At 36.8% G+C, this 19150-nt stretch overlaps 1 protein-coding gene across 1 annotated transcript; it reads right to left on the bottom strand.

Annotated features, from left to right (window-relative positions):
• Positions 1 to 671: 671 nt before the first annotated feature.
• On the bottom strand, positions 672 to 17929 carry LOC134648287 (sodium/potassium-transporting ATPase subunit beta-2-like). Its single transcript, XM_063502778.1, has 7 exons — positions 17702 to 17929; positions 11662 to 11712; positions 5991 to 6107; positions 5200 to 5381; positions 4466 to 4555; positions 2598 to 2787; positions 672 to 772 (listed from the first exon to the last, which is right to left on the bottom strand). Exons 1-7 carry the CDS (start codon positions 17763 to 17765, stop codon positions 672 to 674), a joined length of 795 nt encoding a protein of 264 aa, XP_063358848.1. The 5' UTR covers positions 17766 to 17929.
• Positions 17930 to 19150: the final 1221 nt, after the last annotated feature.

The following is a 19150-nucleotide window of genomic DNA, read 5'->3' as shown; positions in this document are numbered from 1 at the left end:
TCTGTCGTGTCTGAATGCCATAAAAATACCGTATATTTTACAGGTGGGAGTGATTATATAGCAAATCGAGGCACGGCATCTTTTTGCATTTTTTTAGACAACGATTGTTTCTGCTCTAAACAGCACAACCGAGCCTTGAACCTACCATACGTGTACATGTGTGGCTTATCATTAGATAGAAAAGGGTCGTTTTGCTTCATTGACGTATATTATATCTCAGGACTGGCCTTACGGGAAATAAGAATGGGGCATGAATGGGGCCACTACAGCGGTGTGACACCGCTACAACGCGATTGGTTGAAGAGTTCGCATCACACGCGCGGCCACGCGATTGGTCACAACTATTTAGTTACGTTAGACTGCACGATAGGCTCGAATTCGTGAGTGACACCGCTGAACTATTACCATTTTTAGTGCACATAAGGCCAGTCCTGAGATATAAGTCAATGTTATGCTCCATGTGGCCAAGAAAGCCACATATGAATTGCAAACGAGGCCGTGCTTAATACGTAAGATAAATACGGCGACTCCCTTCTTTGGTGTTCCGCGTCTAGCTCAAAGAGTAAAGTAAGTAGTGATAGAGTGCTTGTTCAGATATTGTGAACACCTTGGCCGCTCGGATATATCTGATGGCGACTGTACCCGTACATTTTTAGTTTTCGCTGTGTGGTCTAGCTGTCCACCTTCAGCTGGAAGCGGACCGAGACCTGCTCAGCGCCCTCTACAATGTTCTTGGCCCACGCCTTGCACACCACGTTGATGGCCGTGTCCACTGTAATGGTCAATTATACTTAGAATACAATAGAATACATTTATTTACGTCACAAAACAGCGTTGGTGGCCTAGCGGTAAGAGCGAGCGACTTTCAATCCGGAGGTCGCGGGTTTAACCTCGGCTCGTACCAATGAGTTTTTCTGAACTTATGAATTACTGGTAAATGTCAAATGATGTTTCGTAGAAACATCATTTGACATTTACCAGTCGCTTTTCGGCGAAGGAAAACTATCGTGAGGAAACCGGACTAGTCCCATGGCCTAGTTTACCCTCTGGGTTGAAAGATCAGACGGCAGTCGCTTTCGTAAAAACTGGTGCCTACGCCTATTCTTGGGATTGGTTGCCAACCGGACCCCAGGCTCCCATGAGCCGAGGCAAAATGCAATGCGAGGAAGATGATGGTAGACATGCAATGCTAGAAAGATGATGGTAGACGTGCAATGTGAGGAAGATGATGGTAGACATGCAATGCGAGAAATATGATGGTAGACATGCAATGCGAGGAAGATGATGGTAGACATGCAATGTGAGGAAGATGATGGTAGACATGCAATGTGAGTAGGGCTTGCAATTCGAATATTCGAATATTCGAATTTGTCGAATATTCGACCTGTTTTGATATTCGAATATTCGGCCGCTGAGGTTTCGAATATTCGAATATTTTTATTAGTATAAAAATCTATTTTATCCGCTGTAGTTACAGTTTCTGTGTGTTTTCCGGGTAAATACCCGGAAAACACACAGAAACTGTAAATACAGTGAATGAGGAACGGTAGGTACCCAAATACTTCTACTATTCCTCTCGATAGACTTCGTGAATACAGTGAAACCTAACTCAATTTGAAAGAAAACGAAATCAAAAAGTATGTTATTTTTACGGTGCGTAAGTTTTAAGTTAAAGGGTCATTCTATTTATTCAGTACAAGCGTACTTTAAGCGAATTTTTAAAGTCTAAACCTTGCCACTTATGCAATTCTCAAATTTGATCATACCAAACCTGCCCAACTAGGTAATCTAACCATGCACCTTTACTGACGAATAATCCACCCAGTAGTCAACTAACTTTTTCCCTTAAATATTCCAATACTATATAATTAGCCGACCATTAGGAATAAAAACTTACCAAAACAAATAAAGTCAATAAATATTCAAAATACAATGGAATTAAAGGCCTTTTTACAGGCCTCTGAGTGACTACAAGTTAATTTAAATCGGAAAATAAGTACTTAATAAAAAAAAATCTTACACACCTAGGTGTTTGGATGGTTAAAGTTATATTATTTCACGCAACGACGCATTTATAATAAAAGTTTTATCTAGAAATATTGAATACGTCTAATTTTGGCGTTTTACTTGTTTTTATAAAATGTGGGCATCTCATAGTAGGATGATAAAATCTAGTAAATTAAGTGGATTTCTGCAAAATATCATTAGTTTTAGCAATATGTGAAAAAATCTTTTGAATAAACCGATTTCTCGTTCCTTTTCTTATTTTTTATAATATTCGAATAATTATTCGAATATTCGAATATGTCGTCAGAAAAAGTCGAATATTCGAATACCTGAAAATTTCGAATATTTGCAATCCCTAAATGTGAGGAAGATGATGGTAGACATGCAATGCGAGGAAGATGATGGTAGACATGCAATGCTAGGAAGATGATGGTAGACATATATGCAATGCAAGGAAGATGATGGTAGACATGCAATGCGAGGAAGATGATGGTAGACATGCAATGCGAGGAAGATGATGGTAGACATATATGCAATGCAAGGAAGATGATGGTAGACATGCACTGCAAGGAAGATGATGGTAGACTTACAATTAGGGTTCTCAAACAACACGACGACCAAAGGGCTGAGGTACAGCTCCTGCTTGGTGTAAGGGAAGTAGTAGGTCGGGAAGCCGTGGTAAGGGCTCGGGATGTACTGCATGGACCCTATGCTGTTCTTGTCAGCATCGGAGACGCCCTCGCACGACACCCACACTTGGTTCATCTCGTTTTGGCCGGACTGAAAAATAAATTGTAAAATGTCAAGTCTTTGATATCTTCAAAACTGCTTAGAGTACACCAATAATTAGAAAGTACCTAATGAAAAAGTAATGAAATAAATGCATTTGTATTTTTAGGGTTCCGTAGCCAAATGGCAAAAAACGGAACCCTTATAGATTCGTCATGTCTGTCTGTCTGTCCGTCTGTCCGTTTGTCTGTCCGTCCGTATGTCACAGCCACTTTTCTCCGAAACTATAAGAACTATACTGTTAAAACTTGGTAAGTAGATGTATTCTGTGAACCGCATTAAGATTTTCACACAAAAATAGAAAAAAAAACAATAAATTTTTGGGGTTCCCCATACTTCGAACTGAAACTCAAAAATTTTTTTTTCATCAAACCCATACGTGTGGGGTATCTATGGATAGGTCTTCAAAAATGATATTGAGGTTTCTAATATCATTTTTTTCTAAACTGAATAGTTTGCGCGAGAGACACTTCCAAAGTGGTAAAATGTGTGTCCCCCCCCCCCCCCTGTAACTTCTAAAATAAGAGAATGATAAAACAAAAAAAAATATATGATGTACATTACCATGTAAACTTCCACCGAAAATTGGTTTGAACGAGATCTAGTAAGTAGTTTTTTTTAATACGTCATAAATCGCCTAAATACAGAACCCTTCATAGGCGAGTCCGACTCGCACTTGGCCGCTTTTTGTATTTGTATAAGATAAGTCTGCAACGATGTTGATAGCACACGCAGTGCAATTGTTACTTATACCTACGTCATAATCTCATAGAAGTTTTTGAAGTGAAATCTTCTTTAGCGGCGCTGGGCACTTTTTGAGGTGGGGAAAAAATGATAAACTCGAGCAGCGTAAGGCGATCACGTGACCGTAAAGGGCGTAAGGCGATCACGTGACCATAAGCCCCGTAAGGTAGCCACTCATAATTTAAATGTCATTTAAATTAATAAAGAAAAACTCAATGTTATTTGACATTTATGTTGCGGACTCCTTTTCAAGACTCTTTACCTATGTTCAAATAATTTGACGTTAAACGTACGTATCGTGTTACCGGGCGTCGGTAACATAGTGAGGTGAGTTTTCACTTCTATCGGCACTCCCGGAGTGCAACCGTTGTTGCTTGTTTTAATTAACACTTGCACTGCGTGTGCTCTCAAAATCGTTGCAAACTTATCTAGATCTTCAAGACTGCTTATCAAAGCTGCTTAAAATGCTCTGAGCATCTGAGGTTCTCCCATTTGCACAAAAATAATTATTTAGTTAAAATATGACGGTCTTCCCGGCAATAGATATTAGGTATAAGCCGGTTTTGTCCACATTGTCCTTATGTTTTAGACGTAAGAAACCCACCAACAAGAAAATGGACGGAAGACATCATCTCAGTAGCAGGCACAGATTGGTTAAAGACAGCCCAAAATAGATACAAAATGGAGAAAGTGTGAGGAGGCTTTTACCCAAAAGGGACCCACATTAGATTAAGTTAAATTTTTAAATGTAACTACCATGTGGAAATAAAAAACTATTTTATTATTATTTGTATCTCCTTCGATTTCACGGGCCTATAATCCCGGTTGTTTGATAGGCTTGCGTGGGGACACAGATCCAACACGTAGAGGCCACTTGGAGAGCTTTTATGTCATGTAGAACATTATTATTTATTATTAAACCCACCTTTGGTTTGATAGCCTGCTTCAAGTCAGACGGCATGGACGCGGGCAGGCTCTCCGTGTTGTTGTAGGGGTTTGGCTTCCAGTTTGGGACCTGAAATTAAACAAAATATACACGTTAATCAACTGATTATCTCAGACAATTGGTATTTCTTTCAGATTCCTTTGTCTTTGTTGCGCGAGTGTCACTCGTTACTACTGATGTTTCCAAAATTGTGATATATTTGTATGGGGATGGAATATTTCCATTACAAATTATTATTCTTGCAAATGAATGCAGTGGAAATGAGAGCGTTGAGAAGTGTGTGTGGTCTGAGATTACAAGATAGAATTAAGAACAGTGTGATAAGGGAAAAGTGTGGACTGAACGAAGATGTAGTGACAAAAATTGAGAAAGGTATGTTGAGATGGTTTGGACACGTGGAAAGAATGAGTGAAAGAAGGCTGACAAAGAGAGTGTATAAGGGAGAAGTAGAAGAGGGAGTTGGAAGGGGCAGACCTCGGCGGACTTTCTTCGATCAGAACGGGGAAGTCCTGAAGAAAGGCCAGGTCAAGACCATCCGGCGAGCGTGTATGAGGAATGTTATGAAAGTAACGGAAGCGAAAGAGGTATGTAAGGATCGTAGCAAGTGGAAATCCGTGGTCTCTACCTACCCCTCCGGAAAATAGGCGTGATTATATGTATATATGTATGCAAATGATAAGCATTTGTGGTGCTTGAGTAAATTCTTTGCTTACCTTATTAAGTTTCAAGAACACACATGGCTTGCCGGTGTGGTAGTTGTATTTGTTAGCGGCAGTGCAGGGGAAGAACAGGTTGTAGTCTACGTCGCACACCTGGTCTTTGCTTGCTTCCGCGTTGTAGTTACACTTGACGAGTTTACCGCGGGCATTGCTTTCTGAACGTATCTTATTGTATTCTGAAAAATAAAGGTTTTATAAAATTACGTTGCTCAAAAGCTTATTGTAACTTTTTCTTTTCAGAGACGGGCCCCAGCATTTTATAAAACGGTCTTAAGCGGTAATTTTAACCAGAAACCTCTCCCCATTATGGGACGTTTTACACAGGTCTATTATAGAGTCGCACCACCCTAAGTTTTCTTGCCAATGCCAAGTGCTACGTCAGCTTAAAAGGATATGCATTCTTACTGCCAAGTTTGTGTAAAAGTTATCGTGGTCAGAGTCCTTGTATTGTAACTTCTAGTTTTGTAAAATGGGTTCTAGGGTAGGTACTGTATATCTTAGTTGGGGTTATAGTAAGTTCACTGAATATTTGCGCGGATGGTAGACCCAAAAAACAATGATTAGTTTGAACACCTCGCCCGCTTAGCAACTATTGCTGCTGACGGTATAAAGTGAATACATATTTCAAAATAAAGACGGAATGGGCTAAATATATTATTAAGTGCAAATCGCCACACAGATTATGAAGCTAAAATACCTAGTGACTAAGTATAAATAATGTTACATAATTTTACAAAAAATCTTTTTTTTATGTCCGCACAGTGCGCGTCCATTTTGGTACTTACCACTAAGGGTGTCATTGATCCGGCGTACCCACGGCAGATAGGTGCTGTTGTCGCTGACTTTATAAAAGATCTTTGGCTCCTTGGAACCGTCGGATCCCCGCGGCCATACCTCCAACTCTGTTAGATTACACAACATGTAATAAATAAAATAAATAATATTAAGGGATCTTATTCTTACATTAATCGATGTAGTTCCACAGCTAATTGTTTTTGTGCAGGTAGTGTGTGTGTGTTTTGGTAGGTGTTTTTGGGTAGGTATAGGTGCGGTTAAATTTTACTACCTACGCTAAAAAAAGTGACGTCCGCTTAAAGTGACCTAACGCAAAAGTGACGTTTGAACATTATACGATTCAGTTATCACAACACCTAGGTGCGTACTTTACGTTTCATAGTAAAGCTAGACTAGTCTTCTTAATCTTCACTTTTAACTTATAAAGATTTCTAAAAACCCAATTTTCAGTTTTCTAGCTATTGAAACTATTTAAGTAGGTAACTGAAGCATGACTGAGCGTAATATGAAGCCTAGAAATCTAGGGTTAATAAATAGCGTGATAATTCAGTTAATAATTCAGAAACAACGTGCTATAATTTAATATAAAAAGTATGGATCAAAATTACAAATCTCATATTACATACTGGGGGCCGATTTTTGAATTTCGATCGCTCGATTTCGTATATTTCGTTCAGTAATATCTCCACTACTAGGCATATAAATTCTACTAATAGAATTGAAAACGAGTGGTCAATACCACTCGATTCCCTAGTGACGAAGTCGAGCGATCGAAATTCAAAAATCGGCCCCCAGGTCGATTCACAAAAGCTGGCATGAATGGAATGAATGAGTGAATGGAAATATCTGTGTGTTCTGTTACACACAGATATTTCAGTTCACTTATTCATTCCAATAAAATGGTGACTCTGACTGTAAGTAAGTAAGTAATATTTATTAGCACAAAAATTAACAAAATATAATGACTAATCTTCATTAAGACGAACAGAACATTGCGCTAAAAGGTCCTCACTCAGCTAAGTCCCGAAGTGAGCCTTAGGACGCACAACGAGACGCCGATTATCAGTGAGGCCTGATAAAAACTAAAACTAGAACTAAAACTAAATCTAACTCAAATATCCAACAAAACATATGAACAAAATAAGTGGTCACAGCAAATCCAAGGTAGCCAAAAATCAATGAAAAGTGAAAAAGTAAATCTGAAGAACAGCATAAATTATAATGTTATTAAATGTAGGTATTTATATATCCATATGTATGTGTACTGTACATACATATACCTACCAATACATGCATGTGTCAGTCACACAATGACAGACATAATTCGTTTCGTTCATTCCATTCGTGCCACCTTTCGTGAATCGCAAATATGTATTTTATTTTTTAATATAAGTAATTAAGTTTATATCTTACGACAACGCACTTCCATGCATGTGACTTTAATAAATATTAATTGTAATATGATGGAACCAGTTAAGGTGGAAGACTAATTAAGTAATTACAGTTATTAACCATGAACATTTTTATGGCAATTCACCCAGTTAATGATTGGGGTCAATTTTAATAATTAATTTCATTAGCTTTTAATAACTATGTTGAATGTGAGAAAATTAAACTTTATAATCCATTTATTGTAAGATGTCTACAAGAAATGTACCTACCTACACAAATTTTTACCCACTTACAACTTACACTCTCGTTTCGGAACAAGATAATATTTGGATCACTCACTGAGCCAAAATAGTTAGTTTTTTACACTATTCGTCCGTTTTAATACTATTCATAAGTCACGTGACCACTTCTTTTCCTCAAAAATATATTTCTATATATTTATTATTTATTTGTTTGTTTGCAGTTTGCACCTCCTAATTAGTAAGTAAATATATCAGTTTCATTTCTCCACTACCTAAAGGTTGTCTGGAAGAGATTGCTCTTTAGCGATAAGGCCGGCTGTTGTTTACCCCTGTCTTCATGTATTATTTGTGTTTCCATGTAGGTACATTTATTTTGAGGTTGTGCAATAAAGAGGAATGGTATTGTATTGTACCTATTGTTTTGTATATTTCGCAATACGATATTCTATTTAAAAGAAATTGGGTCAAAACAATAAGTTAGGCGTGTTAAACAGCTAAGTTACTGTAAAGAGAGTGAGGAAAATTACTTTTTCACCACACCAGCTCGTAAAGGCTCTCTTGACTGTTCAAAACCTGATGAGAAAGTTGCATTTTATCCACAAGAGTGGCAAAGTAATTTGAAGCAAATTTTGAGTTGTTTCCATATGTTGGTTGATGGTTGGTAGAATAGATTTTTGAATGATAAATATTTAATACCGTTCATTTGGATTTGATTTGTTTGATGTTTTACAGTTAGTATTTTCCTTGCGTTGGTGTGGTGAAGATTTTTGTGTTTCACAGCACGGTGGCAAAATTTGTTTAACCCTCGTGCCTTGAAACCCTCGCAACGCTCAAGATTCCACATTCCACAAGGTTCAATTTTGGAATCTTTCGCTTGCTCGGGTATCAATATTAGCACGAGCTGTTAAACAACTTTGCCCCTTATAGGTACATATTTTTTTTACAATGACTAATAAAACCTTAAAAAAACCATTTAATATTAGTATTTGACAAACGTCGTGCAAATAATTCAAGTTAATCAAACTGACAAACACATACCTGGTTTTTCCTCTTCCGTAACAAACAAACAACTTTGTAAAATATATCATAAACAAAACTTACGCTCTCACTTTTACCTACTCAAAATAAATATCTTATTAAATGAAGGGTACCGTAAAATGGGGTGAGTAGGGTTCGCGGGGAGAGTTGGGGTATGAATGGGGAGAGAAGAGATGAAAGGGGGTGAGATGGGATTTTAAGTCTACTGCTACAAAAATAATGTACCTATTCCAATTTAAAATGGAGCTATAGTAATACTCATAATAAAAAAAAACCAAAATCGATCACCTTTGTATGAAAACCCAACTCACCCCAAATACGAGAGACTACGGGGTGAGGTGGGATTTCCTGTTTATCGTCAAAGTTATGAAATGGAACTACTTACCCAAAATAAAATAAAAACTAAAATACAAACGTCCGGAACATTTATTATATGCACCATTCAGTTTGCACATGTAAAAATAAAATGTTATCGAGGTTTGAATTCAGTTTTGCGCCTACTCACCGCATTTTACGGTATACGGAAAGAACATGTCTTATCTTTTTTTTTTTTCATGTACAAAAATGAATTTATTTCTATGGTAAGTATCTTATATTTAGTATCTATATCGAAATCATTTTTTTTGAAAAATTAGATTTTAATCTCAAAATGTAGAGCTCTCAATGAACTATTAGTTACAGCTTCTGTTGCCTCTGTAATCATAAATATAACTCCTTTTTTCTCACTTTAAAAACCACCCAACGAAAATTAATATGGTTAATTATGTACATCGTTCCTTTTAAACCGCTATAACTTAAAATGTTGTCAGAGTAACAAGATGTCCTTTCCGTGTACCCTTCAAATATTATTAGGACAATCGTACATAAATCGACCTTGTCTCGGCTTCGGTAAACACAATATAGCTTGTGTATATATGTTGGTCCTACTAGACATAACACAGAAACATATACTATACCGAGTGTGGCTTGTAACAGGAGCAATAAATTAAACTGTAGGCTGTAGGTACTAGGTACCTATCTACTCCTCAAACTGACCTACATTTGTTCAGCGACTTTTGTATTTTAGTTTAGTTTCGTTTGATTTGATATTTGCGGCTTAGTTGTATTTTATAATTGTTGATGTGTTTTTTTTTTGCTGTATGTAAATTCGATGTTGACGTGTAAAAGTGCACTTGTGGCCTATTTGCTGAATAAATGTTGATGTTTGATGTTCGACTTATAATAAGTATAAATGGGTAGGTAACTTGTGTTTTAATTTTTAATACCTTCATTTTAAAGTTTATTTTAAAACGTAATGTATTGCGTAGATTAAACATAATATTTAATTTGTATGAAAAGGAGAAAATCTAGACTTTATATTTTTTTAAAGTTTATGAACAAACGTTTTACCGTTTGAGGAGTGCAATCTATGTTTTGATTATTTGAGACTTCCGTAATTGTAATAAGCACGCAAATAAATACCCTTACCTACCGGGATTTGAACCCAAGACCAGCGGCTTTAGTGAAAAGGGTACCTACGAGTATCGCGCAGCTCCGTGAAAAAGGGTACTTACAAATCCTTTTTCATCTGAGTTGTGACTTGTACCCCTTTTCACGAGGGATATCTATGTATATTAGCCGGTCGAAGTATATTACAGATGGCGCCAGCATAGCTTGCCCTTTCAATCCCGAGAGTTGTGTCAAATTCTTATATTTTTTTAAATTTTATGGCCTGGATGCCAGCCCTTTAAGCCAAATCTCATAGAACAAAACTATAGTCTGTATCTTTAGGCAAATACATGTAAACAATGTGTTTTTACATTTTCAGGTAAGTACTTGAAAGTCTTGAAACATTTATCAGTTAACCAACCAAATAGAAATCTGCCTGGGTCTGTTCCTTCATCGTTCTGGTTTTAACCTATTTCATTTTATTCGTGTAATGTTTTCTACCCTCAATTGGCTTAATATTCGATCTCGTTTTAGGTTTAATTTTACTAGGAGCGATGTAATAGCAAATATTACGAAACTAAATTACTATTGATTAATCAAATCATGCCGAAATATTGCTATAAACAAGATAGCACGATACGGCTGAACTTCTGTAAGTTTTGGCAAATCGAGTTAAATTAATTTGCTCGAAGAACTTTCTTGCCCAGTAAAATACCTAATTGTGGTTCGTTTACATTCTTTTATAGTTGGTCAAACCAATTTGTCAGTCAGTAAGAACCAGGAAAACTATGCTGATCCTTTTCTTTTGGGTACTAGTACTAGTGTAAGACAAAGATAGTGTGATTCTCTCTGTCTATGTTGGAAATGAGACAGTCCTTTGAAAAACTATAAATAAGTACCTAAAAATACAGACTATAGAAAAAGGGGCCATGCAGCTATTATGGCGCCATCTATGCAAACCTTTGACATTTGCCAACCCCATAAAGGCAAGATCAATACCGTCTAGACTACAAGGTCGTTAAAATACGCAAAGTATCTACGCGTATTTTATATGAGTCTATTACATACATATACCTACAATATTTAGGTACGCGTGGACTTGTACTCACTTTGAAGGTCAAAAAGTCAATTTCAAGCGTACTTACAAAAGTGTCGAGAAAACAGGAAATGGTTACAATTACACATTTTTTTATGTATATTAGACTAATATTTTTATCAAGTATTACATCTGCAAGCGATATGGTAAACGTATAGTGCTCGACATGCTAATGCCCAATAGATGACACCCTAGATGACATGTACTGGTACCGCGTCGAGCACCAGTACGTTTACCTTACTACAAATTTTTAAATTGAAGGAAGTTTATATCGTTCGGAACACCGCTCTTAACCAACGAGCTACCGAAGCTTACCAGAAGCGTGCGATTTTTTCCATTACCTACTTCCTTTTGTTTACATGCCTTAGGGAGGCGCATAGCGACATCTACCGTAATAATGTTGTTCCTTAACTTAAAAATCAATATATATATATTAGGTCGATAAGTAATATGTAGTTAACTCACCAACTTTATCAGATCGCAACAGGAGACCCAGCAGTATCCCCAGGAAAGCTGCTGTAATGAAACACAAATAATTTATTTAACGTTTGATATCAAAAATCGTGGGTTCACACCTCGGCCGTGCTCAGTATAGATAGAGCAGAAGGAATCGTTCTCGAAAAAAAATTAAAAAGACTTTAAAAAAGCGGCCAAGTGCGAATCGGACTCGCCCATGAAGGGTTCCGTATTTAGGGGATTTATGACGTATTAAAAAAAAACTACTTACTATATCTCGTTCAATCATTATCTTATTTTAGAAGTTACAGGGGGGGGACATACATTTTACCACTTTGGAAGTGTCTCTCGCGCAAACTATTCAGTTTAGAAAAAAATTATATTAGAAACCTCAATATCATTTTTGAAGACCTATCCGATACCCCACACTTATGGGTTTGATGAAAAAAAAATTTTTGAGTTTCAGTTCTAAGTATGGGGAACCCCCAAAGAAAATTTTTTTTTTCTATATTTGTGTGAAAATCTTAATGCGGTTCACAGAATACATCTACTTACCAAGTTTCAACAGTATAGGTCTTATAGTTTCGGAAAAAAGTGGCTGTGACATACGGACGGACAGACAGACAGACATGACGAATCTATAAGGGTTCCGTTTTTTGCCATTTGGCTACGGAACCCTAAAAACGGTCAGGATTCTGATCATATACACAATACACATTATTATTTATTATTCAGACCAGGGATGTTGCGGATGCCGATTTTTTGACATCCGCGGATGCGGATGCGGATGCGGATTTTTAAAGGCTCACATCCGCGGATGTGGATGCGGATGCGGATGTCAAGATAGGTACATAAAAAACGTCAAATATTACATTTTAGTCATTTTTATTCCAAAAAACCGGCCAAGTGCGAGTCGGACTCGCGTTCCAAGGGTTCCGTACATTAAGTCCCACTCACGCTTGACTGCTAATTTCTATAGGTTTTTTTGGCTAATGACTAAATTACCTAGCAGTGTAGCACTTACGCCGATGCTAAGACGTTCCTGTACCGAACTGTTCCACATCCGCATCCGCATTAAATCCGCATCGATTTTATGCGGATGCGGATGCGGATGTTGAAAATAATGCGGAAGTTCCGCGGTTGCGGATGCGGATGCGGATATTCGCAACATCCCTGATTCAGACCCCACGTCTCACTCCTCGGACCTCGACGTGAGAGGTTATAACAAATTGGTCAACCAGCCAGACTAAAGTTTTATCGCATCAATCTCCCATCTGACTGGCATTTTAAATGACGCCAAATTGGCGAAGTCACCAGGTTACCAGCGGACCCTGAGTTTAATTCGCGTAATATGTTCTATTGTGTGAAGTCAAGGCCGTCTGGCCGGTGTGACGTCATGCTCTATCAACAGATCAACTCGGTCTCGGGACTCGAAAATTGGGTGGGAGTTTACTAATAAAAATAACCTAACCTAACAGACTAATAATTTAGTGTGGTAGGTTAGGTATCTATTTGGATATCTAGCGGCGGAGGATGGGGACGGATGGGGGCACTGGGGTTTGTCACTTTTTAGGGTTCCGTACCCAAAGGGTCAAAACGGGACCCTATTACTAAGACTCTTCTGTCTGTCTGTCTGTCCGTCTGTCTGTCACCAGGCTGTATCTCATGAACCGTGCTAGCTAGACAGTTGAAATTTTCACAGATGATGTATAATTTCTGTTGCCGCTATAAAAACAAATACTAAAAAGTACGGAACCCTCAGTGGGCGAGTCTGACTCGCACTTGTCCGGGTTTTTTCTTTAGTACCTATAGATGGTCAAGCAAATCTTGTCGCGAAATTCATATTTTCTATGGGACGATATCCCTTCGCGCCCACATTTTTCAAATTTGCCGCCTTTTTCTACTGACAAGATCTGCTTGACCAGCTATATATGACATCTATTTTAGTTCATAATACAAATATAGTGTGACTACCTACTAGAAAAAAAAACACTAAAAAAGTTGCATTTTTTTTAACTTATACTGATTTTTTACTTGTGCTGAAATTGTTTAAATTCAGTTTAAAAATTAATCAACTACGTTTATGGCAAAACACGTTTTAAATTTTTAGGGTTCCGTTCCCCTGTCAATTTGCTGTTTGCTGTGTAAATTTGCTGCCTGCTGTTTTTACCAATGATACAAAAACTGTATTTCATGTTTTTCCAACTTAAACTTTTTAGTTTTCGCATTTCACACGCGACGCCGCTCCCGCCTGTTCCCAATTCGCAATATATTATACCTAACTCTTCCTCCGCCAAGCCCATTTTTTGCGCAACCTTGAGACTATATTGGTGTCTGAGCACGCGAATTTGATTATGTCATTCTATTGCTAGACAGGTCTCCTATGGACACTAGAAACTCACTCTCGAGTCTCGATTTTAAATAAATAAATAAATATTATAGGACATTCTTACACAGATTGGCTAAGTCCCACAGTAAGCTCAAGAAGGCTTGTGTTGTGGGTACTCGGACAACGATATATATAATATATAAATACATAGAAGACTCAGGAATCCCATCCCCATGGGTGACCAATGTGACCATCACACAAATAAATGAATAAATGCCCTTACCGGGATTCGAATCCAGGACCGCGGCTTAATAGGCAGGTCACTACCCACTAGGCCAGACCAGTCGTCATCTTTCGATTCGGGACTCGATTTTAACGAACGCAATTTGGACCGATTTTTAGTTTGATTTTTATTTGTCGTTAATAAAATTACAAAAATTTGGCTGGTTTGAATTGAGGAACTCATTCTGGGCGGAATAAATACAAAACCAAAACTTGTCTCTAAAAAAATAATAGTTATTTTCGATACAAGTGTGAAAAAGAGGAAATTCGAAACGAGTGGCGATAAATTAAAACACGACCGAAGGGAGTGTTTTAAATCGACACGAGTTGCGAATTACCTATTCGCACGTGTATCGAACAACGTTTTACAGTACATATGGCACTTTAAAGTTTCGACATCGCATGAAAAGTGCTATTTTACGCACTAGTGCGGAAAAGTAGCCCCATATGTACTGTAAAATAATTTTCCGTTGAGTTACGAAAATACCATACGTTTCCGTAACTCAGAGGAAGATTTTTAAGGTTATACATATTTTCAATCGGAACTCTGGGACCGTGGTGTCCAAGCACTCACAAAATAATTCGGCAGCTCTCAAAAAAAAAAACATATATACGGTAGTTTTACTCCATCTTCGAGTCAAGTGTCAGAATCCCGTGCCGTGATTGGTCCGTGTCTTTGAATGGACCAATCACGGCACGGGATTCGCTCAGCTCGTCCCCCGCACCCCAGTATTTTTGGCAGCATCGGTTTCATGAAATAATTGCTCTAAACTCCGTCTAGAGGGTTCCTAGTCTATGGGTAAGGCTGGCTCGTTCCTCGCCCAACAGATCGGCATAGCCATCCAAAGGGGGAACGCAGCCAGCCTTATGGGAACTCTTCCACAGGGATCGGACCTGGGTGATCTAGCTGAATATAATATATGTTGGGCTAGGTCACCCATATTATTTTTTATTTATTTTTAGGTATTCGTTTTAGTTTTGTAGGTACTTTATTATATGTTGGTGTAGGTTTCATTTTAGGTTAATTTATATTATAGGTTACTTTTTATTATATGTTTATGGTTTAATATGGTGAAATTGCGCCTATACACGGTGTTTTTTTTAAGTCCGTTAATTTATAGGTGAATTCCTGAGTTAAATTAAGTAACTTTCTCAAAGAAACCGGTACCTATTCTAATTAATTCAATTTCGGAGATAATCAACGATTTATTTTTGTCTTATAAGGCCCCTACGAGCGTGTACACTTGCCTTACATATTGATTAGTGTTTAGTATGAGTTTATTTATTTATACATTTGCTACTAAACGCAAGTACTCTAGGACGATCGATATACCAAATGAATACTACAATTGTCGTAACTTAAATACATATAAATACAAACAAAATTAGTACAAAATAACTACCTACTAAAATCCGCCCCGGGCTGCCCCCGACGCAAAGGTGTCCATCACACTCGCTGCATTTAAGTGTAGAGGGCCATTTTAAATCATAATTTTGTAGGAATGTGAAGTTTATAGTGGCAATCCCACACTCTGTGGCCTACCAAGTCAGTGTTAGCTTTTTCTTAAGCCTTTATACCAAGATATACTCAGATGACAGTCCAATTGCCCAATTTACAAGCCAGTCATCCCGTTTAGTACTAAGGTGACATCTTAGGTCAGATAAATTTAGGCAATAAAACTGTCATTATTAGGATACACAAACAGAGTAAAACTTCATTATTATTATTCATTAAACCTGTTAAGGGGCCCACTGATTAACAGTCCGCCGGACGGTATCGGCCTGTCAGTTAGAACAAAAAGTTGACAGTTCCGAACAACTGACAGGCCGATACCGTCCGGCGGACTGTTAATCAGTGGGCCCCTTTACCGCATACGAAGCCTTATATGCGCTATTATATTCAACTCTATTAAGAGCTAGTTAAAGTTCAAATTTAAACATTTTTTTTTATTACATGCAAGAAGAGGTCCTTTCTTTCTCTTGGCAACATACTTATAATGAACACCCTTTTTAACCGGCTTCTTTACCCAGAAGGCGGATTCTGTATTCGGTTGTGGCTATTTTTTTTTTGTATTTTTTCTTAAAGTAATTTTTGCTTTATTAGGTTCAAGCAAGGTACACTGATGTGAGGTGTAACAATAATTGTCAAGGGTACCTATTATAAAATTGATTGTGGTAAGTATTTATTAAAAAAAATAGCAAATTCATATTTCTTAAAAAACAAATTTTCTTACAATGTTTTATCGCTGACTGTACTTTTCTATAGACAGACTATTCAAACAAGCCCTTTTAGTATAAAACTGTGGTGCGTGTTGTTCACCCATAGAATATAAATTATAATCCAAATATTTAGTGAATTAAGTAACGGAAACCCTTCTAATATATTCGAAATGAGAGATAAATAAATAAATAGTTAAGTAAAAGTTCATCATCATTATGAAAATATTATATTATCATTAAACCGAAATGTTCTCTCTAAAGTGTCATTCTATGGAACTTGCTATCTTACCTAGGTATATGTAAACAAACTGCCACATTGAAATTGTCTCTGAAAGTCAATTTAATTACTAGTGACTTTTGTTTACATAGTTAGCAAGTTCCATAGAATTATATACACTTTACGTGAACTAAATACCTATGACTTGTTTTGTGGTATTTACCGACCTACTACAAGACAACATTTTTAATTAAATATACGTAATTATTATAGAATCGGGCCGTGCTAACTCTGCATGACATTAGCAATGACAAAGGGTGGTCATGTCATTATTAATTTCAAATTTCAATGAAAATATAACGGCTTTGTAATGACACTGTCTCACTTTGTTCTATTCAAATCGGTGCAAAGTTAGCCTAGACGGACTCATACTACGCTTAGACGGAAGCATATATATATATATATTTTAGAGAAAACACCTAAAATTCACAAATTAATTATTGCGTAGATAATATAAGCTAAACATTTCTGTGACCTTTATTTTTACGAATTGAATAGGTACTTTTTGGTAAGTATTTACACAGACGCTTATTCACGACAAGCAAAAGTAAATTATTTTGAAGTCATTAAAAATATAACACTTTCTTAACTTTAATCTATCTACTTACCTACTTCAAAACATAAATATTTGATTTTGTTCTCACTATTTGAATATGCTTGGCTAAGACCCAGAAATTAAGGAATATTGAAATTACAAAATAGGTACCTACACAATTTCGAAACTTTTTGACAATCCGATATTACTCGTATCATAAACATATTGTATGTATATAATGAGAATCGAAAACTATATTACTACGCATAATATTTAAAAAAAGGCGCCCACCGGGCATCTGCGTCTTAAACCTGTTAAACTGCCATATGGTACGCAAAAATATTTTGCAAAGACTTTTAAAGTTTTTAATAAACCGATTTAAACAACAAAAATATAAAATACTTACCAATAATAAGTAATGTAATCACAGTAATAACTATTATTTTAATAGTCCTCTTCTGCAAAGCCATGGCGCCGGTTGTAACGTCACACCCAAACTGAATGTCGGAGGCGTGGAACCGTGGAAGCCGGGAGAGGCCAACCCAAATAATGACAGCATTTTTATTTCGCTAATGCTCTAGCTGAGCTAATTAAGGAAGTATCGTTTGGGGAAAATTTTAGCGCAGAATAGTGCAATAAAATGGTTTATATTAAAATTATTTACTGTTACTTTATGACTATAGGTAAGTACTATAGCAGTGAGTGTCTCACTCAAATAGTTTATGCTAACTAGTTAGATTTTTACGCATTTTACTAAAGCATTACAAAGTCTTATAAATAATTCATTATTTACGATGTACTCAAGGCCGTACTGGCAATTGGAGCTGTCTGGATTATTTTAGATGCGCACACGCAAAAAATACACCTGATGACAATCTAGTATGAATGTTAAGTATAGGTCGTGCACTGTCAGATGGCGTCGCGTACACATAACACATTGGATACAATAGGGTTGTTGACATATGTAGAATTTTATAATAACTAAATCTAGTTACTTAATTATTTTCTCTTTATCTTATTTCATTCATCTTATTGTCCTGTGTATGTGTGCTTTATGGAATAAATGTTTTTCTTCTTCTTCTTAACTATATAGAAAATGAGCAATTTATCACAATATATTGGAAGTATACAAATTTTTGGAAATAATAAAAAAAATGTAAAATCTAAATAGGAAAAAATAATGGTACCATTCGATTCCTTACATTTTATTTAAAAATATATTGTATAGCAACAATATTACATAAAAGCAATATTTCACCGACAAAATCGCAATTTCCTTGTTTTCCATACATCGAAACGGTTTCTAACGTTACATGGTGACGTCACGATGTATTGCAATTTTGTAAGAAGCGTTTCGTCAGTAAAGTGCGGGTGCCAGACATTGACCATCATTTGTGACTTTTGTATTGCTTTAAGATTTAAGACAATCCCATACAGACATTTGATCCTCAAAACAAACCTGATCGACTGATACCATTATAATTTTTTTGTCAAATACTCTATAGCAATACAATTTCAATACAATACGTTAGTCAGTATTTATTTAAAATTGAGCGTAAGAATTTAGTATCTCCACATAACTACACGTTCAGTAAATCAGTAGTGTAGGGTCAGTTGTCGAACATTGAAACAATCGTACACAGTGAAACTTTGCGATACCTCGGAAACTAGGTGTTATCAGCTAGTGCCGTCTGTCAAGCAAGGGCAGGCTCAAGGACCCCCAGCACCTCCCCAATACGCGAGCGCGCCTCGGAGAAGGAGCACGTTGCTACGAGCGTTATTGTGAATTCGTGTGACAAAAGTAATATTTTTCATTTATGTTTCGCAATTTTTTACCAAGATATAGAGTCTAGTT

This window comes from Cydia amplana, chromosome 5 (assembly GCF_948474715.1).
Source record: "Cydia amplana chromosome 5, ilCydAmpl1.1, whole genome shotgun sequence".
In the NCBI taxonomy this organism is placed as follows: Eukaryota; Metazoa; Arthropoda; class Insecta; order Lepidoptera; family Tortricidae; genus Cydia; species Cydia amplana.
Note: the sequence above shows the minus strand (reverse complement) of the source record. Positions and strands in the feature narration are given on the sequence as shown.

What these genes read in the sequence shown, in the direction of transcription:
- LOC134648287 (XM_063502778.1), bottom strand. Translation starts at nt 17,765, where the DNA reads ATGGCTTTGCAGAAGAGGACTATTAAAATAATAGTTATTACTGTGATT. An exon ending in GTTGCGATCTGATAAAGTTG is followed by an intron (nt 6,108 to 11,661) that starts GTGAGTTAACTA and finishes GTAATCTAACAG; the next exon opens with AGTTGGAGGTATGGCCGCGG. An exon ending in AGCAGGCTATCAAACCAAAG is followed by an intron (nt 2,788 to 4,465) that starts GTGGGTTTAATA and finishes TTTATTTTTCAG; the next exon opens with TCCGGCCAAAACGAGATGAA.